The sequence below is a fragment of the Muntiacus reevesi genome, chromosome 8, assembly GCF_963930625.1.
Source record: "Muntiacus reevesi chromosome 8, mMunRee1.1, whole genome shotgun sequence".
Taxonomy (NCBI): Eukaryota; Metazoa; Chordata; class Mammalia; order Artiodactyla; family Cervidae; genus Muntiacus; species Muntiacus reevesi.
Window position 1 is genome coordinate 7448090 of NC_089256.1, and position 26326 is coordinate 7474415.

Sequence of the window (26326 nt, forward strand, 5' to 3'; positions counted from 1 at the left end):
CAAACAACATCCTAAATGACAATAAGCACCTATTAATACAGAAAACATGAAAACATCAATTATTGACAGAGCTGTGAGAAACAGATGTGCCCTGAGATTTGACTCAGATTTTCAGGAGAGCGCTTAGACACAGAGCAATAGGAAAATGAGATTTATCTACCGTTCTTGTTCCGGAACCATGTCACTTGGAGCAAGTAGCTCAAACAATTGACTCAGAAGAAAGGGAAAGAAATCTACATAAAGATGTTCATAGCGCCATTATGCCACAGGGTGGAAACACCCAATGCCTTTCAATAAAGACAACAGACCAGAGTCACATGTTAATACCAAGAAGTGTATATATGCAATGGGTTTTGCATAGTGTTTGTAAATGTGAATTCAGTACATCAGAAAAGGTTGAAAAACGTTTTTGTTGTTCATTGGGTGATTTTTTTTTTTCTGTCTGGTTGCATAAGTATACACACACACACACACACACACACACACATGCAGTCAATGTGAGCTCCATGGTGTGCGGAGCTCATGGGGCTATGAGCTCACTCATTGTGGCACACCAGCTTAACGGTGCTCAGTGGCATGTGGGATCTTCCTAGACCAGGTATCTAACCCATGGATCCTGCACTGCAAGGCTGATTCTTTTTTTTTTTTGCAAGGCAGATTCTTAACCACTGGGGGTAAGCCCAAGTGTATGTTTCTTCTGTATGCATGATGTATGTACTACCTTAGGAATATTAAATTTCATGGGTGATTTTTTTTTACATGGATAATAACAATGAAAAACACAAATAACCCAAGCACTGATTAGGAGTTATTGGCCCATGCAAGAAAATTCTGAAAGTGACTGGTCTGACAGGCTGGTCGTGAGTCAGCATGACACTGCTGTTGTCATAGAAGTGGACATGTAATTTGGGTGACCTTATGTTCCGGTTTGCCTGGGATAGTCCCAGTTTACATCTGTTGTGCTGACATCTTGTCTAGTGTTACATCTGCCCAGAACAAAAGGGTGCTGGAGGTCCTCTGAGGCCCAGGATATAGTCTTACTCATCTTTGTATCAAACCAGGTATTTACTCCCAAGTCTCCTTTCTTGCATGCCCTAAAACATGTTTGGTAGGTAAACAATAGTAACAATGGTAACCAGACGTTTTCCATTCAATATCCAACAAATATTTGTGGAGCCAACCCTGCAGTGATTTCTAGGGATACCAAGATATACAAGGCCTGGCCCCTGCCTTTGAGGATTTACAGGTTGGTGGAGACAGATCAAAAGGTTAATTCAATAAAAGAGAGTAAATGCCAAAACGGGAGTGGAAAACAAACAAAGGGAGGCCAGAGGGTGTGTGTGTGTGTTTGTGTGTTGGGGATATTCCACTGAAGAGTGACAGCTGAGTTGAATTATGAGGAAAGAGAAACTGTCACACAGAGAAGGTTGTCAGGGTAAAGAATGAGTGTAAGAGTTGGAGTCCAGAAAAATGTGGGGTGCCCAGGGAACTTTAAGGAATTTCGGATTTCTAGAATATAAGATCTGTGAGATGCAATGGTGGGAGGGGAATCTGGAAGGGGAGATGTGGATGAGATTGAGAAATGCTGTCTGCCAAGGTAACAAAAATCCATTCCCAGGCTCCCTTTTCTCTTTGTCCCTCTATGTAGAGCCAGAAGGCTAAGTACTCCATCTCCCAGCCTCTATTGCTCCCAGGGTGGCCATGTGATAATGTGATATGAGTTGTATTGAAAAGTGTGCAAGGCAAAGGCAATGAGAGTTGTGGAAAGACTTTAAAAAAGAGAAATACATAAAAGATATAAGATGGATTCATGGATCCATAGAGGAAAGGATAGATATATGGACAGGTGATAAAGCACATATAAAATGTTAATAATATACAATGAAATACTATATAAAAAAGAATAAAGTATGGATAAATGTTACAACATGGATAAACCTTAAAAACTTTATGCTAAATGAAAGAAAGAAGTCACCAAAGACCACTTATTGTATGACTCCATTGATATGCAGTGTCTAAAATAGGTGATTCCATAGATCCAGAAAGTAGAATAGTGGTTGTTTAAGACTGGGAGAGGGTTTCCCAGGTGGCTCAGCGGGCAAAGAATCTGCCTGCAAGGCTGGAGACACAGGAGATGAGGACTGGATCTCTGAGTCAGGAAGAAGGAGGGCGTAGCAACCCACTCCAGTATTCTTGCCTGGAGAATCCCATGGACAGAGGAACCTGGTAGGCTACAGTCCATAAGGTTGCAAGAAGTCAGACAAGACTGAGCAACTGGTCAGGAAAGCATGCATGCAAGGTTGGAAGAAGGGGAATGAGAGTGACTGTTAATTGATCGGTGGTTTCTTTTAGGGGTGAAGAGAATATTCTAAATCTGTGCTAATGTTCACATATCTGTGAATATACTAGAAACCCTGGATTGTACACTTTATGAGGGTCAATTTTATGGTATTTAAATTATATCTCAGGACTTCCCTACTGGTCCAGTGGTTAAGAACCTGCCAGGGACATGGATTCGATCCCTGGTCAGGGAACTAAGACTGCACATGCCACAGGGCAAGTAAGCCCACAAGCCGCAACTACTGAGCCTCTGTGCCACAACAGAAGATCCTGAATGTTGCAACTAAGAGCCAATGCAGCCAAATGAATATTAAAAAAAATAAATTATATCTCAATAAAGCTGTTTATAAAGAAAGTTGAGCACCGAAGAATTGATGCTTTTGAACTGTGGTGTTGGAGAAGACTCTTGAGAGTCCCTTGAACTGCAAGGAGATCCAACCAGTCCATCCTAAAGGAAATCAGTCCTGAATATTCATTGGAAGGACTGATGCTGAAGCTGAAACTCCAATACTCTGGCCACCTGATGCGAAGAACTGACTCCTTAGAAAAGACCCTGATGCTGGGAAAGATTGAAGGCAGGAGGAGACAGGGACGACAGAGGATGATATGGTTAGATGACATCACTGACTTGATGGACATGAGTTTGAGTAAGCTCCAGGAGTTGGTGAAGGACAGGGAAGCCTGGCGTGCTACAGTCCATAGGGTCACAAAGAGTCAGACACGACTGAGTGAACTGAACTGAAAGCTGTTTAAAGTGAAAGTGAAAGTAAAGTCGCTCAGTTGTGTCCGACTCTTGGCGACCCCATGGGCTGTAGCCTACCAGGCTCCTCAGTCCATGGAATTTTCCAGACAAGAGTACTGGAGTGGGTTGCCATTTCCTTCTCCAGGGGATCTTCCCAACCCAGAGATCGAACCCAAGCCAGCATCGAACTGAAAGCTGTTTAAAATGTCTGTGGTAAAATCTAGGTGGTGGGTATACAAGCGCTCATTGTGAGTTCTTTCAACTTCTCTGTATGTTTGAAAGTTTTCATAATAGAATGTACAGGGAGGGCTCCCCTGGTGACTCAGAGGTAAAGAACCTGCCTGCCAACGCAGGAAACACAGGTTCAGTCCCTGATCTGGGAAGATTCCACATGCCAGGGAACAACTAAAGCCATGAGCCACAACTACCGAGCCTGTGTCCTAGAACCCACCCTCCATGAAAGAAGCCACCGCAAGAGAAGCCCAACCACTGCAACGAAGAGAAGCCCACTCACCACAACGATAGCAAAGCCCCCACAGCAACGAAGAGCCAGCACAGCCAAAAATAAATAAAACTGTGTAGAAAAAAAAGAATGCACAGGGGAAAAAGGAAAGAGGGGCAGGGGAATGTGATGTCAGATGTTACCACATTGGCTGCTAGCTTAATGGGTACATGAGACTCTTCCAAAAGGGTCACAAGGAGGAACCACAGGAGGGGGGCATCTCTCTGCCCAGCTCCCTCTTATCTCCCATTGCCATTAGTCAATAGTTACCCTGTATGCTATAACTTATACGTGGAATCTAAAAAAACACAACAAATCAGTAGCTATAACAATAGCAACCACAAAAAAGCAGACTCACAGATACAGAGAACAAAATAGTGGTTACCAGTGGCAGGGGGCAATATAGGGATAGGAGATTAAGAGGCACAAACTATTAAATATAAAATAAACTACAAGGATGTGTTGTACAACACTGGGAATTTTAGCCAATATTTTGTGATAACTATAAATGAAGTATGTGTGTGTGTTGGTTGCTTAATCTTGTCCAACTGGTTCCTCTGTTCATGGGATTCTCCAGGCAAGAATACTGGAGTAGGTTGCTGTCTCCTACTCCAGGGGATCTTCCTGACTCCAGGGGATCTTCCTGACTCCAGGATCAAACCATCGTCTACTTCACTGCAGGTAGATTCTTTACCATCTGCCATCAGGGAAGCCCATAAATGGAGTATAAGCTTTAAAAATTGAAAATCACTATATTGTACACCTACAAGTTACATAATGTTGTACATCAACTATATTTCATTTTTTAAAGAAATTTTATTTAAGTTTAAGTCCTCATTGCTGTGTGTGGACTTTCTCTAGCTGTGATGTTCAGAGGCTACACTCTAGTTGCAGCCCAGGGACTCAGTAGTTTCTGCACACGGGCTTAGCTGCTCTGTGGCATGTGGGATCTTAGTTCCCATATCAGGGGTCAAACTCATGTACCCTGCATTGGCAGGAGGATTCTTAACCCACTGGACCACGGGGGAAATTTCAACTGTATTTCAATATGAAAATGTTATTTTGAATTCTCTGACATGTAAATGTTTAATTTCAAAATGTATTTTGAAATTATATCATGACTAAATATAAAGAAAACAGAATTGTTAAAGCATGAAAGAAAAAGTTACACTGAAGCTAGCTTGTCTATATTTCCAGATATGTTATCCAGACCCTTAGCAGTCACCCTGAAAACCAGGTCCCGCATCATACCACGGTATGATGTTTCATCTAGTTCTAAAAGTGGAGGCGCAACTTGGCCTACAGGTGGTGCCAACAGGGTACTGCCAGAGAGAGAGAAAAGGAGGCATCAGTGAAGACTTCAGAGAGTGTGTGGGGTTTTCGAGCCAGTACACCAGCTTCATGAAATTTCTCTATGATGGGTTTTGGCGTGGGGTACTTTTCATCCAGAGTGTTGGCTACTGGCTGGCCTCTCAGTCTAGAAACTAATGGCTGTCAGTATCAGGAAGTTTGCTCAATTATTTCTTTGATCATTTTCTTCCTTTCATTTTCTTTCTTCTCTCTCTCCTGCTTTCTCTCTCTTTTTAAATCTGAACTTATTCTTTGTGCTTCTTATCTTTTGCTTCTATTTTCCATCTCTTTGTCTTTTTATTTCCTTCTTCTTTTAATCTGGGAGACTTCTAACTTCTAACTTTTCCTTCTAACTCTCCTATTTTTTTTTAAAGTACTTTATTAATGGGAAATTTCAAACACACACAAAAGAAAAAACACTAGAATAATAAAGCCAGTGTACTCTACTCCCAGCTTTAACAATTATCAACAAATGATCAATCTTCTTTCCTTTGTCCTTACTCACTCTCATTGCCCTCCACTCCACTAACTCAGACATTACTTGAAGTATTTCACTATGAATCTTTAGTAGATAACCTTATCTACATTTTAAAAAAAACAAGCAAGCAAACCCAAAGCACTACAAACACCATTATCTCACTTAAAAAATAGCAATAATTCTTGAATATTATCAAATATCTGGACATGTTACACTTTCCCTATTGTTCAGTAAACTTGGCCGCTAAATAGTTTGTTTAAATTTAGATTCAAACAAGGTTCACACAGTGTGATTGATTATATGTCTCTTAAATCTCTGTGACAATGTAATTTTTTCTCTCTCCTCACCCCCCCCCCCTTGCAAGTTTTTATTAGAAAAAGAAATTGGTTAAACTGTAGAGTTTCCCACAGTCAGACTAACTAACTTCATTCCTGTGATGTCATTTAACATGTTCCTCTGTTCTTTGTGTTTCCTGTAAGTTGATAGCTAGATCTAGAAACTTCTACCGAACTTATCATTTCTGCAAATATGTTTTCATTAACATAATTAACACAGAATAATGTGCATGGATCTTATACTGTTGGTTCAGGAAATTTTGATAATTGACTACATCCATGTAAATAGAACCCAAACCAGATAAAGAACATTTCCGTCCACCTAGAAAGTTCCTTTGTGTCCCTTCTGGTTCATTCTCCCTGCTTCCCAGGGAACCACTTCCTGATTTCTGTCACCGTCAATTAGTCTTGCATTTCATATAGATGGAATTGTAAGATAGATTCTCCCTTGTGTTTGACTTCTCTTTTTTTGAAACATAATGTTTTTTGAGATTTGTCCAAGCTGTTCTGCAGACATATTTACACACATTTTATTTCCAAATGTCCTTTTTCTTCTCTGAATGTCCTTTGTTTTACAGCATCTGTCCTTGTTTCATGGATGCAATATCTTCCCTTAAATCTCAAAGATAAAAATTGTAGGTTTTTAAAAATGCTCTTTTTTACTCCCTGAATTGTTCCTGTTTGCTACGAGTTTCTTTCTTCTGTTTGTTTTGGCACTGTCTTTCATTTTGGAGGATTTTTTTCAAGTGACAAACGATCTTTGTTTATGCTTAACAGTGTGACACTAAAAAGTTGACAAAAGCTGTCAACTGATGGATTTCACTGTAGGGCGATTATGCCAAGCCACGTCAGCAGGGATCCCACCTGTAGACCTTTTTTGTTAGGCTGTTCAGTGTCTCCAGAGGGAGATCCTCTAATACTCCACAAGAGAGGTGTCATTCTGCTTGCCCTCATTATGGATGCTGAGATGGAAAGCCGCTAAAGGTCTCCCTGTATGTAGTATTTCATCCTCTACAGCTCTGAGTTGGGCTATGAGTTCCTGGGTCAGGCTCCTCTCTGTTCAATCTCTTCAGCTGGGGTGGGAGAGGCATAAAAAAAGACTATAAACCACATGCTACTGCATTTCTGATGGTGTTGATGGGCAAATTCTACTTGTGAGAATTTACTGTGAGCTTGCTCTGTGTGTGGCAAGCTTCCAAAGAGCAGATTTCAGAGGCAAGTGACTTGAAGGATTAAAATCACTAATCAGGACACTGGATAAACATCAGTTGATTGGTAGAAGCTTTAGGGTAGTGGAGAGCATATGCCAGTCCTGAACAAAGGATTGTGAGACACATGCTGGGAGAAAAATCAGAAATATTAATAATAATAGGAAATAGGTATTGAGCGTTTATTACATGCTAAATATTTTCTTCAATGCTTTCTGTGAGTTTCTTACTTACTCTTCATGATAACCCTATGAGATAGAGACTACTTTATCACCCATTTTGCAGGTTGGAAAACTAAACCACAGAGGTTAAATTATGCCCAAGTTCACCCACCCAAGATTTACACACAGGTTTGCGTTATGAACTACTACATTACATTGCCTCTGTGGAAATGGCTGAGGTAACTTTTTCTTACTCTTCCAAGTTCCCTTCAGGATTTCTTTTTCTCCCTCTAGAGTATCCTCCTTCCCTCTCCCCATCTGCCAAGTACTAAGTCTTCATTGTGGTCCATTCTTGCTTAAGCTACGTCTCTTCCCCTTTTCCCAGCAAGTTCTCTGTTCCTTGCCTGCACCTCTGCTCACCAGGTTGGCTGGGCTGTTCCACACCAGCGGCTGCTAGGCGGTGGGAACCAGACCTTGAACCATGCTGGGACCACGTTGCTCCCTCTCCAGGAAATAAGGGAAGAATCGGCCAGCTGGCACTATAGCCCCTTGGTGTTTTGAAGCATTAATAGTATACAGGATAACTTCAGACTCATTCCAAATAATTTTCAGCACTAAATTTACCTCTTGACCCTAAGGACAGAAAATATCATCACTGACTCAATGGACACGAGTTTGAGCAAACTCCAGGAGATAGTGAAGGACAGGGAAGCCTGGTGTGCTGCAGTCCATGGGGTCAAAAAGAGTCGGACATGACTTAGTGACTGAACAACAATGAATTTACCTCTTGGCCCTAAAGGCAGAAAATATCAGTGATGGAATTTTGAAGGGCACTACCTCCTTGCAGAGTGGAGGTATTTCACAGAGGAGAAGAATGGAATTAGCAGTGCACGCCAGAGTCTAAGCACCCAAATTCCATCACAGCCTCCAGCTGAAAAAATTAATTGCCTGCCCTTTATGCCATTTGTCTTCTGCATGTGAACTGCCTCCTCAGAACGGGGTGGGAGGAGAGATCGGGCCAAACAGCACGGGGCAGGGTCCAGCCATGCTGACCTCTCGCAGCTCAGTTTAACTCCTGCAGTTACAAAGGGCCCCCGCACATCAGTCTCTATGGCAGCAAAACAATCTTTTTCAGTCCGTGTGACCAGAACTACCATCCAGAGGGCTGTAGGGATCACCCAAGTGTCAGCAGCAACAGAACTCAGTGGAGGTTTTTGTGTATAGTTTAACTTCTTTTTTTGATTCATTTTGTTTTGCTTTGCTTTGGTTTTATAGTGCCCTTGGATGGGTTCACTCTGCCAACACCTGGTCAGGCAAAACAAAGTAAGCCCAGCATTCAGGATATCAAGCGTCAGGCCTCATGGCATTTAGGAAGTCAGTTGTTGTTCCTGAGTTCCTAAGTTGTGTCGTACGCTTTTGCGACCCCATGGACTGTAGCCCATCAGGCTCTTCTGTCCTTGGGATTTCCCAGGCAAGAATACTGGAGTGGGTTGCCATTTTCTTCTCCAGGGGGTCTTTTCCACCTAGGGGTTAAACCCATTTCTCCTGTATTGGCAGGGAGATTCCTTACCACTGAGCCACCAGGGAAGTCAGATGGAGGTTCAAATCCCCACCCACCTGCAAGCGGGCAGCAGGAGGTGCATCTGCCACTGTCATCACATGTGGGTTGCTTAGTCCCATCAGGGCCACCTGTCACCTGCAGGGATCCAGACTTGGAGGAAGGTGGACACCCCAGGCTAGGATCAGGAGCCCAGCCAGCTGGTGGGGACCTGTGTGGACACCTCCTGCCTGCCTTGCTCTTGCTGTTGGATGCTGGCTTCCCCTGACCCTGCAGCTGTTGTCACTCTCACCCCTGGGCCCCTGGGAGCTAAGTGGCCGGGTCCAGGCTGGGCAGAATTTGCACGCTGAGTTGTCCAAGGGTGACTCTGGGCAGGAGTGAACTGTGGCCTCAGCCGCGGTGATGAGAACAGGGAGTGGACTTTCAGAGGGGCTGAGGGCATAGTTCTTCTCTTAATAGTTTTACACGTCCATAAAAAAAAGTGTGTCCCCCGAGCATGCGTGCCGTGTGTACATGCAGGTCCTTCAAGGTCAAGGTCACTGCCAGTTCCCAGTGAACCTGCAAAGTTGGCAATCTTCAATTCCATCAGGAAAAGAAATGCCTGTATCACGGGGCCCCGGGTGTGGCCGGGCCGGGCTGGATTTACTGAGCCGGGCGGGACAGAGAGGCGCTCAAAGAAGCTATCTCCGCGTCTCGCGATGGCCCAGCAAACTGGCCAGCGGAGCAAGAAAACGCCCGCGGATGCCTCTTCCCCCCAGTTTATCACAGACCAGATCCACTCGACAGCACAATCCAAACAGAAGAGGGAATCAGAATGTACATCTTTTGTTTGCCGTGGCAGGAGAACTGTTGAGCAGAGGAAAAAAAACAAGCTGAGCTTAGCGCTATCAGCTGTTTCCTGGGGCTCGCTCCTTCCTTCCTCCGAGGGGGGCCCGGCCGCTTTGTTCTCGTTCCCAGCTGCTCCTCTGCGCCTTTAAGCAGTGGCCTTTGCAGACCTCGGAGGAATGCGGCCCGGGACCCCAGGGGACTTCGCTCCGAGGCCCCGCCCTGTGTGCTCAGCGCCCCCGGCTGCAGCCTCCAGATCGCCGCCGGCCTAACTTTTGTTCCTCGCCGCCTGCCTTGCTGCCTTCTGCCAGCCACTTCCTGGGCCGGGGCGGGAGCCGCGCCAGAGCGGCCTTGCTGCTCTCCCTGACAGCCCTGGGAGGAGGGGATCCAGAAAAGGGGTCCCTGCAAGAACGAATCCTGCACCTATACAGTCTGGCGTCAGTCAGCTGTCGTGCACATCCCAGCTCTACTCATTATTAGCTGGTCACCCCTACGCCAGCTACTCAGCCTTCACAGCTCTAATCTCATTGGATCGTGATGAAGATTAAAACCATAAGACACACTGAGTGCTTTTTCAAAGTCTGGCACATGTCACGCCCTCAATAGGTGTTAGCCACAACCAAGCCAAAGCTGGTCCTGTAGGCAGGGCAGCTACACAGAAACACCCAGAAGCCTCTGAGACTCCATCAGATTGAAAGATGAGCCTGATACATCACCAGAGATCAATAGCAGTAGTTCTTCCACTGGAGAGTATCCCTGGGTGGGTTCCTGTTCTGTGAATCTGTCCAGTGGCAGGCTGATGCCTGTTTTCCATGATGCCTCTAAAAGGCTCAGAATAAAACCACAAACAAAGCTCCAGGTGGCTGTGAGGAAGCAAGATGATGGTGTGTGCCCGCTGGGCTCAGCTTCCAGGCGAGCTGTGCCCTAACCCACAGCCTGCCCTGCTGCAGCCTCGGAGTCCTGCCGGCTCTTTACATCCCTCGGAGAAAAAGCGCAGCAGCCAAGGTCCCTGGAGCAGCTACAGTGCCTTTCCGGTGAAGCAGAAACTGCAACGGTGGGGATCACGACAGAGGGTTCAGTGCTGGGCTTCTTGTAGAATAATCATAGCAATCATTTTTTGAGTGCCTACCAAGTGGCTTATCTCTGCTAGGCATTTATCTGCCTTAATCTTCTCATCAAGCCTAAGAGGCGAGCAGTATTAACCAGGCTCAGAGAAGAAGCATGACTTGCTTGGGGTTAAGTGCAGGGCTGAGACCAGCCTAAGTAGCAAGTCTGGGCCAATTAGAAGGCAGTCCGCCTGGCTTGGCTGGCTGTCAGTCCTCACTGTCCCCACGGCCAGGCGCCCCAGGTGTGGGGTCAGCCTGCGCTTCTATAAACAGCAGCCGTAGTAAATGGCAGAACCAGATTGACAGACTCACTGTCCTTCCACCTCGTTGATCCTGTGGACCACATTTGATCTGAAAGGATGCTCTGAACCTCCAACCTGTGTCTACCTTAAATTAGAAGATGCAGCAACTGGTTGTTCTCTGGTTTGCATCATCTCACAAGGCAGCCCCCTCCTGCTGCAGGCTGTAGACCTCACGGCTCTTCTTTCTCCTCCCAGCCACAACTCAGACAATGTGCCAGCCTGCCTGGTCCCCAGGGAAGACCCAGGACCAACCTGTGCTCCATACACCAAGCCATGCAGACTGGCAAATTCTCTTTCATCTCTTCTTCGGTAACTACAAGTTTGTTCTCTGTATCTCACTCTTTGTGATCCCATGAACTGCAGCCTGCCAGGCTCCTCTGTCCATGGGATTCTCCATGCAAGACTACTGGAGTGGGTTGCCATTCCCTTCTCCAGGGTATCTTCCCAACCCAGGGAGCAAACCCAGGTCTCCCACATTGCAGGCAGATTCTTTACTGTCTGAGATATCGGGGAAGCCCATATTATTTTTTACTTTCCCCATATAAGCAGGATTTCATTCTTTTGTATGGAGAAGTAATATTCTAATGTATGTGTGTATATATACATACATATGTGTGTGTGTGTGTGTGTGTGTGTGCATCTGTGTGTATACACACATCACTTCTTAAACCGACTATTGACGGGTATTTCCGTGTCCTGGCTATTGTAAATAGTACTACTATGAACACTGCATTCCCCTATTCTTTAACTTCAACTCCCTCTTCCTAACTATTCTTTCCAAGGCTGATTTGTCACTTCCCTGCATGGAAACCTTCAATGGCTCCCCAGTACCCTTGGTATTGGGTTCGAATGGCCTTGTCCAACTCCTCCAGCCCTCTAGGGCCTGACATACGCCCATTTTCCAGTTGCACTTGTTGTCACCCCTCACGCCCTGTGACTCCACACTCGAGGCAGCTGCAGAGTCAGTCTGTTCTGTGGCTGAGCCCTAAGCCTCTGATCAGGGCTGTCCACTGAAGCACTATGGACATGGAGGATGCTCTTTGGGCGGGGAGGGGGAGGGGATGTCCTGCGCATTGTAAGATGTTCACAGCCTCGCTGGACCCTACCCACTAGAAGCCAGTGACAATTCCCCCGTCATGACAAACAAGGTCTCCAGACATTTTCAAAATGCCCTGGGGGCCCAAACTGCTCTCCGTTGCAGACCACCACCCTATGCTGAGCCCTGTGCTAAACCCACTTGCCTTTCAGTTCACCTGGCTCACTTCTGTTTGTCTTGCAAGTCTGCCCTTGGTTGTCATTTCCTCCTGGAAGCCCTTCCTGACCCCATGCTGGGGCTGGTGACCTTCCTGCGCACACAACTTGGACAGCTTGCCCGCTGTGCTGTCACCGCCCTGTGGCTTGATGGTGTCTTCCGCCGGTCTTGGACTTCATGAAGACAGGCATTTGTCTGTACTGGGGCCACGTCAGTACCTGTAACATGACCTCACCTAGTAAATCGCCCTTGACCCCCTCTCTCCCTTAGCTCACATCCAAACCATTACTGAAGCTGGGTCATTCTGGAATCTCTTTCCAGATCAAACACTGTACTCTGACTACCCCTCACGCCCCCCTCCACCCCCTCCCACACACACGTGGGTTGAGCTGCCATCATCTTTCACCAGGATTGCAAACAACCACAATCCACATGAATCCCCTCTGATCTGCTTTCACTTCAGATGGAGTGATTTTATTCCAAAACAGAATTCTAAACTCTTTGCCTGCTTTGGTTAAACACTTTCAAAGGCTTTCCAGGGACTTCCCCAGTGGTCCAGTGATTGAGAATCCGCCTGCCAATGCAGGGGATCCGGGTTCGATTCCTGCCCTGGGATGCTTCCACATGCCTCAGATCTATAAGCCTGTGGGCCACAACTACTGAGTCTGCGCCCTAGAGCCTGTACTCTGCAACAGGAGAAACCACAATGAGAAGACCACACACCACAACTAGAGAGTAGCCTGCTCACAGCAACGAAGACCCAGCATTGCTATAAACAAATAATAAAAATTTGAGAATAAATAAATAAATCCTCCACATGGAAATCTGGAATTCCGAGTCAGTTTCTAGTGACTCCTACCAAGACACCACCCAAACTGCTTTGCGGAGTGAATTTCTATCTTTTTTCTGATGTCAGGAAGTTGTATTTCCCCTGTGATTGATGCTGAGAGTCTCACATGCAAGTGGGCTCACTTCAGTAGGGTCTGACTCTTTGTGACCCTATGTACTATAGCCTGCCAGGGTCCTCTGTCCATGGGATTCTCGAGGCAAGAATACTGGAGTGGGTTGCCATGCCCTCCTCCAGAGAATCTTTCCAACCCAGAGATCGAAACTGTGTTTCCTGTGGCTCCTGCATTGTAGGCAGGTTCTTTACCACTGAGCTGCCTGGGAAGCCCCAGAGTCTCACATGTTAACAAACCCTTGGAGAGCCCCATCTTCACAGCGCTTGTCATCATTGAATTGTCACATTCATTGGGTAAAATGAAGTTCTGTCTCCTTCACTAGACTGTAAGCTCCATGAGGGCAAGAACTCATGTCTCTTTTTGCTCATGGCTCTTTGCCTTATTTTATATTTTATTTTTTTGAGGGTGTTTTGGTGGAGACCAACATGTGACAATAAAGTAACCAGAATGCCTGTCCCATGAGGTTCTCAGAAGTAAATTCTCAAAGAGAAAAATACTTGAAACAGGGTCATAAGGGCTGTGATATATGTAGTTGTCAACTTCTGATGAACACACTCAGAGATCTTTTAAAAATCACTTGTTTAGTGTGTCCCTAGCATTTTATTCAACACAATAAGAGCTTCAAAATAAATATGATGGCTGGGACTTCCCTGGTGGTCCAGTGGTTATGAATCCAGTTTGCAATGCAGGGGACACAGGTTTGATTCCTGATAGGGGAACTAAGATCCCATGTGCCACAGAGCAACTAAGCCCATGCCCCACAACTACTGAGCTTGCATGCCACAACTAGAGAGTCCACGCGCCTGAACAAAAGATCACACATGACTCAATAAGATCCCACATGCGTCAACTAAGACCCAATGCAGTTAAATAAATAAATATTCTGAAAATAAATATAATGCTGGAACTCTGCCACCCATCATCCTTCTGATTATGAAGAACTGATCAGAGGTAGGGCAAAGTAACCAAACATGTCATGAACTTTTGGGTCACTGTGCTAATTTCATTCTAATTCCTGACAAAATAACAAGTTTTAAGGATTGACTCATGTTCCTTAAAATCTGAAGGTCACTGTTCTCCACATAGAACACTGCACTTGAAAAGTCCTAGCACGAGCCCCACTGCCTGATTTTCTTATTATATTTACCTAGTATCTCTAAAACTGCCAAGAGTTAGTTTTAATGTGTGCATGTGAATGTCAGCTGAAAACAGGCTGGAGTGCTCATCACATTTATTATAGGTGAATACTGACTGTGGCTGGGACCACAGTTAATGATATTGTGTTGGGGTGTGGGAGGCTGACTCTGAAATGTTAGTCACATGATTCCCTGTAAAATGTTGGGCTCCTTTTCCAAAGTCTTAACTCCAACAGAGGTTCAACTAGACCTGAGATTGGTGTACATGTCAGACCAGACTCAGGAAGTTATGCATCATCACACACACTCATTCTGAGTTTTATTCAGTGGAGGGTCTTTTACAGTAATATAAACCAGAGGGAACATTCTGCCCTGTGCGTGAATTTGACAAGGTGCAGTCAAAACTGTAAGTGCTCTTGAATCTGGCATACCTGGGTTCATCTCACTTGTGACTTTGGATGGGTAACTTAACCTGAGTCTCAATTTCTCCATCTGTAAAATGGAGCTAATAATAGTCCCTACCTTGTAACATCTTTTTGTAAAGGCTCTATCTAGATGCCGTCATCACTTAATTAAGAGGTCAGAAAGTTGTCAAACCATCAAGCAGTTATTAGGGGCATCCACTGTTTCTGTCTATCTGAATTCTCTTCCATCCTTATTTTCTTGTTTTCCTTTGGCCTTGTTGTCCAACATGTGGGATCTCCATTCCCCAACCAGGGATCAAACCCAAGGTGCCTGTATTGGAAGCGAAGAGTCTTAACCAATGGGCCACCAGGGAAGTCCCTCCACCTCTGTTTTCTATTGGAGAACACTTTCCTCTGTCCCTGATATTTATATAGGACAGAACTTCTCCCTGGCTCCTGAGAACAGAGATCTAGTCTTGTTCGGTGGACTTGGATATGATTGGGCATGTAACTTGAGCTGTGCACTGAGAGTCTTCCCTGGGAGTTTGAAGGACCTTTTGTAAAGAACTGTTCCCTTTCCATGAGATTGTTTGGTTGCTAGGATATGCGTGGTGCTGCTGGTGGCCTCCACATAGGAGCCCCCACATAGGAGAGTGAGAGTGAGGCCAATCCCGAGGAGGGCAGAGCTGGGACACAGAGGGAGAGCTTTCAACGACACTGCTCATTAACTCTCTGGGACAGATTCTGAGATTCTTTGACCTGGATCAGGCCAGACTTCTAGGCTTCTCAGTTATGAAAACCATTAATTTCATTTTCTTAAGTAACTTCATTTTGTTCCTTAAGAACCCTGATTGATAGCCCAGTAAATCATAGTAAAATGTAGGCCATATGTTCATCTTCTGAGTTTACGAGTTTTTTCCTATAAATAATCCAAAGACTATCTCATAGATTTATGAAATCTTATAGATGAGGATGTCTTGGGGTCTGCCTGAGCTGGCTGACTCTGTGAGTCAGGGATAGGTCTGGAACAGGAGGCCAGGGTTTCTGCATTCCAGGCCAGTGCTCTTTACCATCCTTGCCTCTCATTGTGTCTCTGCCTCAGTCCTTCTCAGACTCGGGCAGAACTACCCTCACCTTTCCTTCTTGAATCATTGTCCAACTACCCGCAGCCAAGGGAACCCACTGGACAAAGGGCATTACCTTCTAGAAATGGCTCCATTCCCCCAACAACCCTGCCTCTTCCACCGAGGACAGTCATGATTTAAGAGAAGTAAACACAGATGTGGGTCTTAATGGAACTTAGGTGAAGCCAGAGAGCTGAGCTCTGGAAGTAAGGCTGTTCAGAGCCCAGGGCCATACTTCAATTCTCATTACCTCATGCGGGAATTATTACAGTAACTCCTTACAGCTCCCCCCTTCTTCTCAACCCCAGACTCCTTCTTCAATTCATCATATATACTGTTAATCATCTTCTTAAAGGATCACTCTGTATACCCAGACAAAACTATAAGTTGAAAAGATACATGCCCCTATGTTCACAGCGGCACTAGTCACAATAGCCAAGACATGGAAGAAACATAAATGCCCACTGACAGATGAATGGATAAACAAAATGGAATATTACTCAGCCATAAAAAAGAATGAAATAAGGCCACCTGCAGCAACATGAATGGACCCAGAGATTACCATGTTAAGTGAAAAAAGTCAGAAAGAGAAAGATAGATACCGCAGCATTTGATATCACTTATGTTTGGAATCCAAAATATGACATAAATGAATGTTCTACAAAGCAGAAACAGACTCACAGTCATGGAGAATAGACTTGTGTTTGCCAAGGGGGTGAGGTGGGGGAAAGAAGGATTGAGAATTTGTGATTACCAGATGCAAATTAGTACATATAGGATGGATAAACTATAGCACAGGGAACTATACTCAGGATCTTGTAATAAACCACACTGGAAATGAATATAAAAAGAATACACACACACACACACACATACATTTTTGCTATAAAGCAGAAATTAACACAACATTGTAAATCAAATATACTTCAATAAAATTTTTAAAAAACAAGAATCACTCTGGTCATGCCATTTTCTTGTTGAAAAAAATCTTCAATACTAGGTGCATATCACATTCTTTTCTTGCCTTTAAGATATAGTGGCCTTCAGAGCATCAGTATTGAACTTTATATTCAGAGACTGTCAAACATGGATGTGATAACAAACTCCATGAATACAGATGCAGCTAGTGTGATGAATCTCACCAGGATTTTGTTATTGTTGTTAGTTTATGGTTTGGGCTCATTTTGAATTAATTTCCTCATTTTATTTATTATTTTTAATTAATTAATTAATGTTAATTGGAGGCTAATTACTTTATAATATTGTAGTGGTTTTGCCATACATTGACATGAATCAGCCATGGGTGTACATGTGTTCCCCATCCTGAACTCTCCTTCCACCTCCCTCCCCACCCCATCCCTCAGGGTCATCCCAGTGCACCAGCCCTGAGCACCCTGTCTCATGCATCAAACCTGGCCTGGCTATCTGTTTCACATATGATAATATGTGTTTCAGTGCTATTCTCTCAAATCATCCCACCCTCAGCTTTTTCCACAGAGTCCAAAAGACTGTTCTTTACATCTGTGTCTCTTTTGCTGTCTTGCATATAGCGTCATTGTTAACATCTTTCTAAATTCCATATATATGCGTTAGTATACTGTATTGGTGTTTTTATTTCTGACTTACTTCACTCTGTATAATAGGCTCCAGTTGTAGCCACCTCATTAGAACTGATTCAAATGCATTCTTTTTAATGAATTGTCCTCATTTTAAAAGCAAGACACTTCTCAAAAATTCACAGGTGTCAGTTTCTCTTTTAAAAAGTCAGGGGACTTCTCTGGTGACCCAGTGCATGAGAACTCACCTGCTAATGTAGGGGACACAGGTTCAATTCCTGGCCTGGGAACTAGGATCCCACATGCTGCAGGGCAGCTAAACCTGTGCACCGTGACTACTGAAGCCTGTGAGCCTAGAGCCCCTGCTTCACAACAAGAAAAGGCAAAGCAGTGAGAAGCCTGAGCACTGCAACTAGAGATGGCCCCCCTCGCTGCAACTAGAGAAAGCCTGTGTGCGGCAAGGACGACCCAGTGCAGCCAAGAATAAATAAACGAATGAATAAATATTAAAGAAAAAAGAGTCAGGAGCTTTGGATCTCTGTTCTCACAATGTGGCCACTGGACCCGAGGAGTGGCTTCCCTCCTTAGACGGAAGTGCACACTCTGTTCTGGGGTCCACGGCACTTGCTTTACTTCTTGCGCTGCCTGCTTCGACATTTGAGTTTGCTCCTTCAGCTCTGCACAACTGTTGTTCAAAGTCTTTTTAATCCACGTTATAGAATTATCTCACAAATGCAATTTCCCTGTAAAGCAAAATGATACATGCTTTCCTTTGATAGGATCCAATTGGTGTCGAAATATTCCTGTGCATTTCCTTACATTTATGCAAAAATTTAGCAGGGCTTTTCTTTATACTTCTACCTTCATTCAGCTGATCATACTCTGGAAATATGGTGAGATCTGTGCTTAAAAATTTTGTTTTTATTTGGCTGCACCAGGTTCTAGTTGGGGCATGTGGGATCACTGATCTTCGTTGTGGCATGCAGGATCTTCAGCTGTGACATGTGGGATCTTGTTCCCTGACCAGGGATCAAACCTGGGCCCCCTGCATTGGGAGTGCAGAGTCTTAGCTACTGTACCTCCAGGGAAGACCCAGTAATTCTTTATATGGTATCTTGACATCAAAACATTAATTAGTTACAGAAGCTGTATAAAATATGTTCCTTTTTATTTCCTCTGTGAAATGGGTTGTGACTACAATGATTTAAAATCCCCTTGGGGGCCCAGTTATTGTGTCAGAGCTGCAGCTGCAGTAAGCAGGATACTGAGGGGCTTCACTTGGCTATGCAGAGGGGTAAACAGTGAAAGAGGAACGCTTTTCTTCTTTCTTTCTTTCTGTGGCTTTCTAAACCTTCTCTCTGACCCCCTTTTATTTTTTTCCTCCATCCTTCCTGAAAATCCCCCTGGGCTTCAGAGGCAGGTCTAAGGACCAGAGCATAAACTTTCTTGGATGGGGCAAGAGGTCTAAACCCAGAAGTCTGGTCTCTTGGGACAAAGAGGGACTCAGAAAAGGCAAAAGGGTGAGAGGCCTCTAGGCACTGTGTGCACTCATGCTAAGTTGCTTCAGTTGTGTCTGATTCTGTGTAACCCTGTGGATCATAACCTGCCAGGCTCCTCTGTCCATGGGATTCTCCTGGCAAGAAGACTGGAGTTTCCATGCCCTCCTCCAGGGGATCTTCCTGACCCAGGGTTGAACCCACATCTCTTATGTCTCCTGCACTGGAAGGCAGGTTCTTTACCACTAGCACCACCTGGGAAACCTTAAACTCCACCAACTGCCTTCATTATAGTGGACAATACTGAGGAGGTGCAAAAAGCTTCTTGCAGGTTCCAAAAGAGTCAGAGAGCTGGATGCAGGAGGAACTGTCCTTAAATATTCTCTTGGCCCATGAACAGAGCTGGAGGAAGACTGAGAAGGGATTTATAAGAGACAGAGCCATGTGTCTCCTCACTCTTCAGCAAGGTGGAGATGGTACCACCAGTCAGCATGATGCATGCACACAGGACGCTCAGAAGGAGCACTTCCTGTCTGCACAATCAGCAATACAAATTCAAAATAATATACTGAAGTAATACAGTTCTGATTTTTTGTGCAGTGATAAACATGCATTCACAGTGTTTCTCTTCTCATAGCAAAATCCCAAGGAGACAAACACTCTGCTTCCTCCCCATCTTCTTGCTTCCTCCACCTCTACTTAGGAGATAGCAATACTGAAGTTCTTCATCCTTCTCCACCGCTTTCTCGATTTCTCCACCTTCGTTGAGCCTCTTTCCTTCCTACATGACCAGCAGTTTCTCTCCTGATTCTTTTTCATTTTCCCCACTATTTTTTGTTTTAAGTCATAAGGCATGTAGAATCCTAGTTCCCTGACCAGGGATCACACCCAGGCCCCCTTACCCTTGGAAGTGCGGAGCCTTAACCACTGGGCCGGCAGGGAAGTCCTCTCTTCTTCTGGTCTCAGCGTCTAAACCTCCAGTCTCCCTTCTTAAAGCCCCGTCCTGCTCCTTCCTTCGTCTCACTCTTTACTTCCAGGTCAATCCAACCTCTGCCATCTGAGTTTTGACCTTGAAAATCTCACTTCCTGAGGACTCTGGTTTCCAGATTGTCAAACCCCACAACCTGTGTGACCTCTTGGCAGCACTTGACAGCGCTGACCACACTCCTACCTTAAATCCTCTTTTTCTTTGGCTCCTGTGGCAGAGGCGGCCGGTTACTTGCTCTATATTCCTTAGTAGTTACTTGCTTTCCTTCCTTAGTAACTAGAATTCCTCTCTCCCTCTCAAAAAACCAAAAACAAAAAAAGTCATTTATCAGTTGCCTCTGCAGGTGGGGTGGCCAGATAAATGTCCTAGCCAATGAGATTTAGATGGAAGTTGTCAGATGGGCCTTCTAGGGAAGTTCCTTAGAGGGAGATATATTGAGTTGTTGTGGCATCCCTATTTACTCCTGACCCTTCCTCCTTTCTCTGCCTAGAATGTAGACTTGATGGTTGGGGCTAGAGCAGCCAGTGTGCAACACACGGAAAAGGACAAAATCACAGAGATGGGATTTCTGCCGTTATCCCATAGCTGTGGAACTAATATCAGTCATCCCTATCCCTACACTACTTGTCACATAAGAAAAATAACCCTTTTTCTTGTTTAATCCACTGTTATTTGGGTTTTCTATTATTGCTAGTGAAATCAACACTTAACTGATACAGCTCCGATGACTCTGCCATTTTCATCCTACTTCTTTAACCTCTTCAAGACCCCTCTTCTTCCACACCCCCTACATGTTGCTGTTCCTTGGTCCTCTTCCTCCACTGTTTCTCAAACAACCCAGTGGTGTCTGCTGCTTCCCAAGCCACGATTACTCCAAATTCCAATGTCTAACTCAGACCTTTCATCATAGCACCTGCCTGTCATATAAGAGCCTTATATACACTACACTCACAATGAAACTTTCCAGCTTTCCCATAATTGTTTTCCTCCTTCTAGTCACTGGAGCTAGGGACCTTCCTCACCCTCATACCCAGCTGGTCCTGAAATCCCAAGTCTCTTTCCAACGGCTCTGGTTGACCTCCCACTTCATCAATCCTAGTGTCTTACACAGGCACCATCATTTCTTCCTGCACCACTGCATATGCTTCCTAACTAGCTCCTCTGCTTCCCATCTACGATCAAATTGGTGTTTAAAAAAATGCAAATCTGATCATGTCATTCCTTTTTAAAGATTCGTTCAATAGCTTCTCGTCCCTCACAAGAAAAGAATTTCAATGCCTTTGTGTGATCTGAGCCCTACACGTGTTGTCGACATTCCTTCCGTTATAGCCACATAAAATCACCTGCAGTTTTCCAAACCTGCCATGATTTTTCTCACTTCCTTGCCTGACTGTCCTCTCTGCCTTACAAGCTGGAAACTGTGCAAAAACAAAGTTTTAAGTGTATATTTAGGAACCTGACTTGAGCCTTTATCTTCCTGGGACTTCTCCCATCTTTGTGCACAGAAACTCAATGGTAAAGACCTGTCAGAATTTGAGAGATTTTTGTATTGATCACTTAACATAATTGATTAATTATTATAATCCCCCTTTTAATCAAAGAATTCTCTGTAAGTCTCTTTGGACCAAACTGATCAAAATCAACCTCTGTTGACTTGTATATATCTTTTCATTTAAAATTTCACCTTTGTCCAATGTAAAACATTTCTCCATTGTGTACTCAACAGGAAACGAGATATTTAACTTGCTAAGTGTTGGGGGTTTTTCTATTTCTTATTCTATTAAATTTTACCTTCCAGAGTCCTGGAATTTTAGCGTCCAGCCCCTAAAATTTTCCCAAAGTGGAAATCAAGGCTCTATTGACTCAGGAACATGACACCAGGGAGGTGGTTATGGGTGGGACATACCTAGTTCCTGGCCATGGATTCAGCTCTTGCCATCTATGGTGAAGGCACAGACCACCTCCAATTCACAAAGAAGGCTGCCCTCTGCTTCCAATGAGAAGAGAGCAAAGTAGACCTCAAAGAGCCAGTTAAGCTAATCCTCTTACACCACTCCACTTAAGGCAAATGACAGCACAAGGGCTTTAGGAACAAGAAAATCAGAAGCATTAAGTTTGAGGCTCTGTCTGCCCTGGGAAAGAACAGCCTTCTCCCTTCCTTTCCAACTCTGTGCCCCACCTTTGGGCCAGTGGAGGCTCACTCACCCTCTGGGTGATGGGTTTACCATCCTGGATCTGCACGGCCAGCCCCAGGTCGGACAGTCTGCAGTTGCCGAGGTCGTCCAGAAGCACGTTCTCAGGCTTCATGTCCCGATAGACGATGCCGAGGGAGTGGAGGTGCAGCACGCCACAGGTCATCTGGGCCGAGTAGAAGACCACCCTGCTCATGTCCAGGCCCGGTTCACCCACACTGTAGATGTGGAACTTGAGGTCTCCACCATTCATCAGGCTCATCACCAGGCAGAGATGGGACTTGCTTTCAAAGGCATATGCCAGAGAGACGATGAATGGGCTGCTGACCCTCTCCAAGATTTCCTTTTCCAAGAGAGCCATTTTCTCACCATTTTTCTTCTTCAATCGCTTCTTGTCCAGTTTCTTACAGGCATACATCTTACCAGTGTTTTTCACCTGGACAGCACATACCTTAAGGAGAGAAGGAAAAGGAGAAGAAGAGGTAGAAATAGACTGCAGTGGAGAGAGGAAGGGAGTGGAGGATACAGAGGATGGAGGGGCAGACACCAACCAAGGTGGCAAGGCTTCTGAGAAAAGAAAAGCTGTGAGTCAGAGGGTTCTTGGAGAAAGAGCTTCGACCACAGTGAGGTATCACGTGACACATACTAAATGGGTCATTAAAAAAAAAAAAGAACTAACAAGTATTGGCCAGAATGTGGAGAAATTGAAACATTGATGCATTGCTTGTTGTTTAGTTGCTAAGTTGTGCCGGACTCTTTGCCACACCATGGACTGTAGCTCACCAGATTCTTCTGTCCATGGGATTTTCCAGGCAAGAATACTGGAGTGCCACTTCCTTCTCCAAGGGATCTTCCCAACACAGGGATCAAACCCATGTCTCCTGCATTGGTAGGTGGATTCTTTACATTGAGCCACCAGGGAAGCCCTCATGCATTGCTGGCGGGAACTTAAAACATGAAGAGATTGGTGATTTCCCAAAAAGTTAAACATAGAATTGCCCTAAGACCCAGCAACTCCACTCCTCAGCACATATGAAACAGAAATGAAAGCAGGTATTCAAACAAATGCTTATACATAAATATTTACAGCAGCGCTATTCACGACAGCCAAAAGGCAGAAACAACCCAACTGTCCATCAATAGATGAATGGCTACATGAAATGTAGTATTCCCATACAATGGACTGTTACTCAACCTGAAAAAGGAGTGCAGTATTGATCCGCACTACAGGGTGAATGATCCTCCAAAACACTACTCAGCGAAAGTATACTTTTCAGTGAAAGAATCCAGAAACAAAAGCTCACATATCGTATGACTCCATCTATATGAAACATCAGAATAGGCAAGTCCATAGAGGCAGAAAGTAGCCCAGTGGCTGCCAGGAGCTTGGGGGTTGGGGTGGGGAAGTAACTGTTAATGGACACAGGAGTATTGACAATGGAACTAGATATGATGGTTGCATAACACTGTAATGTATTAAATGCTATTAAATTGTACACCTGAAAATGGTTAATGGCTAATCTTATGCAAATCTAATCTCAAAGAATTTTTTTTCCTTCTTAAAAAAAGAAAGCTGAACACAGCAGTGGTGCAAAACAGATTTATAGGCTCTAATTCAAGATGATTGTTTTCTTAGAAACCTGAAGTTTATCTCAAATTATCTCCATGAGCACAAGTAAAGGGGAAGGAAACTCTCCCATTGTATTGATATCTTGATATCATTCACCAAAGGGGCATTTCAGAGCGTTCCTGCCTCCTGGAAACCCCACGATCACGATTCCTAGCCAGTTCCACATCTTGTTTGTTTTTCCTATGGCATTCTCACTTTATTTCACGCAGCGACCAGAAAGAAGAGGTGAGAGCAAGCTAGGAATGCTTTCTCCACATGTGGCACTGAAATTAGTTCTAATTTCCCTTGAGATTAAAAAGAAGACAAGAAGAAGACAAACAGAACTCTATTTATGCCGTCTATCTCGTCTTTCAACCTGGCTCCTCGCAGACACTTACCTCCCCGAAACCACCTTTCCCCAGCACCCGGAACTCTTCGAAGTACTTGTCTGACACCGGCTGCATCTCGAAGACTTTCCACTGCAGAAACTTGTCATAGAAGGGGCTGGCCAGGAACTCCCGGAAGGGCTGGTCCTGCAGGAAGGCCATGACCTCGGCCTTGGCCAGCTCCACCAGGGATGCTCGATCGTCCTCGGTGGTGGCCGCTTGGCACTTGGTGACCAGAGCTGGGCTGAAGAAGGGGTGTGGGTGCCCACGGACAGGGGCGGAAGCACAGGTGGTCACCAGCCCCTGCAGCGCGCTGCCCTTGGCGGGACCCTCTTCGGCCAGCTCCCAGCTCTGCACCTCCTCCAGAAAACCCCTGGCCTCCTGGTACGCAGGCACCGTGGCCAGAAAGTCCCGGAAGAGGCGGCGGCCGATAGGCTGCTGCTCGCACAGGCTGTGGAAGTCGGTGGCCAGGGCCTGGCGGAGCTGCTCACAGCTCTGCGGCCCGGGCAGCATCAGGCTCCGGCGCCGGCGCTGCAGCTCCTTGCTGTCAGCGTCCGAGGACTTTCGAGCCTGCAGGTAGGCTGTGTTGGCGATCAGGTTGTCCAGGCCCCCCATGTCGACCATGGCTGAGCACTGATTGTGCTCCCCTGGCACAGACAAGGAAGGGTGGAGAGCAGCGGCGGTGGGAAAGCGGTCAGGCCCGCGGCCAGCTGGCGGCTCTTCGATCGGAGACGCAGTAACTTCCAGGGGATTTACAGCAAGTCTTTGGGGTGGCGGGTGGGACTGGTGGAGGGTGAGGAAAGAGGTTTCTCTGGTAAGAAGCTTTGCTGGCTATGTATAGCTGGCCAGGGACGGGCGCATCAGGGATCACCCAGCAACCTGGAACACCTGCAGGGTCTACCTGCTCATCCCAGGGCCATGCTCCTCACACCTGCTTCCTGCATCCACAGTGACCAATCACCAAAGGAAAAGACTCACTCTAAGGTGATGCTCTGTTTGCTGTTGACAGCAGTGTTTTCAACTGTGTCTGATTTTACATTTCCCAGCTGGTGCAAGCTCTGTAAACGCCTAGGAAAGACAGGTCAGGAAGAGGAGCTGTGAGAAGCTGGAGAGGTTTTCCTTCCCCGGGTCTAGCAGCCTGACACAGAGCGGGTTACAGAAGGGGATGCTCTGAGCTGCGAGTCACTGGACATTGTTCCCAGAGGCCCAGGTCATGACTCTCAGGGGGGGCTGTGGCTCTCCCGTGGCCGGTGGCACCTTCAAGTGCCTGTGGAGATCCTTTAGTTCTGAGGAGTCTGTGACCTACACCACCCTGTTAAAAGGGGAGGGCCACCTTGACCCAGAGCATCCCGTGAGATGACCTCAGCAGGGAAGTCGCCCACTTCACGGCAGGTGGCCCAGACTCTCCCAAGGGCGCAAGCCTAGTGAGGGGGACCTGAGGGTGAAACAGTCGTGTGTGGAGACCCCAAGCAGGGATGTTCCAGGCATGGCCCCGGGACACCTCGGCCCAGGCTGCCTCATGAAACCAGGAAGCTTCCCTCCACGGAGATGACTCTGAGTTGCCCCAGACCACGACCTCACAAAGAACAGAAATTGGTTTAGACAGAGATCAGGCTAAGAATCTCTGCTCCAAAAATAACACTTGTGTCCTACAGGGAGAGAATTCTCGGGCTTTTTCTTCACAAAGCAAGGCTAAGGCAGCTTAAAAACAAAGTCATTCAGTATTATGCCAGAGTGTTTCAAAGGGAAAAAAAGAGAGAGAGGAAGGAGGACGAGGGGAAAAAAAAAGAGTTGGTCAGTCTTTTTCCAAACAAACAACCTCTAGCACACTCTCTGTCAAAACATCACTGTGATGGCCGTGGTCGGCCTGAGCAGAGCCTGCCGCCTGGCCCCCAGAGCAGATATGCGCTTGACCTCACGCTACCAAGAATTACATAATGAACTCGTGGGTGCCCTTTGGCTCTGCACTGCTGCGCCGCAAACCATCGAACCAGTGCAGAGGTGGAGGATCTGCACGAGTGACCACTGCTCGGAACCACATCATCTGCTTTGCAACCCACACTAAAAATCTTGGTACTTTATTTTTTTTTTGATTTTTGACAGGTCATCCCAGGTTCACATTTCTGAGTAGAGAAAAATCAGTCTCAGACTCTCTGCTAAGTGGGAAGTGACTTTCCTGTTTGTTTGTTTGTTTTAAGAGTAAGGATATTTTATTTATCTTAAATATTTATTTACTTATTTGTCTGTGTTGTGTCTTAGTCATGGCATGTGGGATCTAGTTCCCTGAGCAGGAATCAAACTTGGATCCCCTTCT

The 26326-nt window shown here is 45.5% G+C and overlaps 1 protein-coding gene across 1 annotated transcript in view; it reads right to left on the reverse strand.

The window, feature by feature from the left end:
- Positions 1–25055, reverse strand: part of GRK7 (G protein-coupled receptor kinase 7) — a 37788-nt gene extending 12733 nt beyond the window's left edge. Inside the window, exons 1-2 of the mRNA XM_065942949.1 lie at positions 24025–25055; positions 22031–22468 (exon numbers count right to left, since the gene is read on the reverse strand). Coding sequence (XP_065799021.1) covers positions 22031–22468; positions 24025–24636 — 1050 coding nt within the window. The 5' untranslated portion in view covers positions 24637–25055. The remainder of the gene's footprint in view (positions 1–22030; positions 22469–24024) is intronic.
- Positions 25056–26326: the final 1271 nt, after the last annotated feature.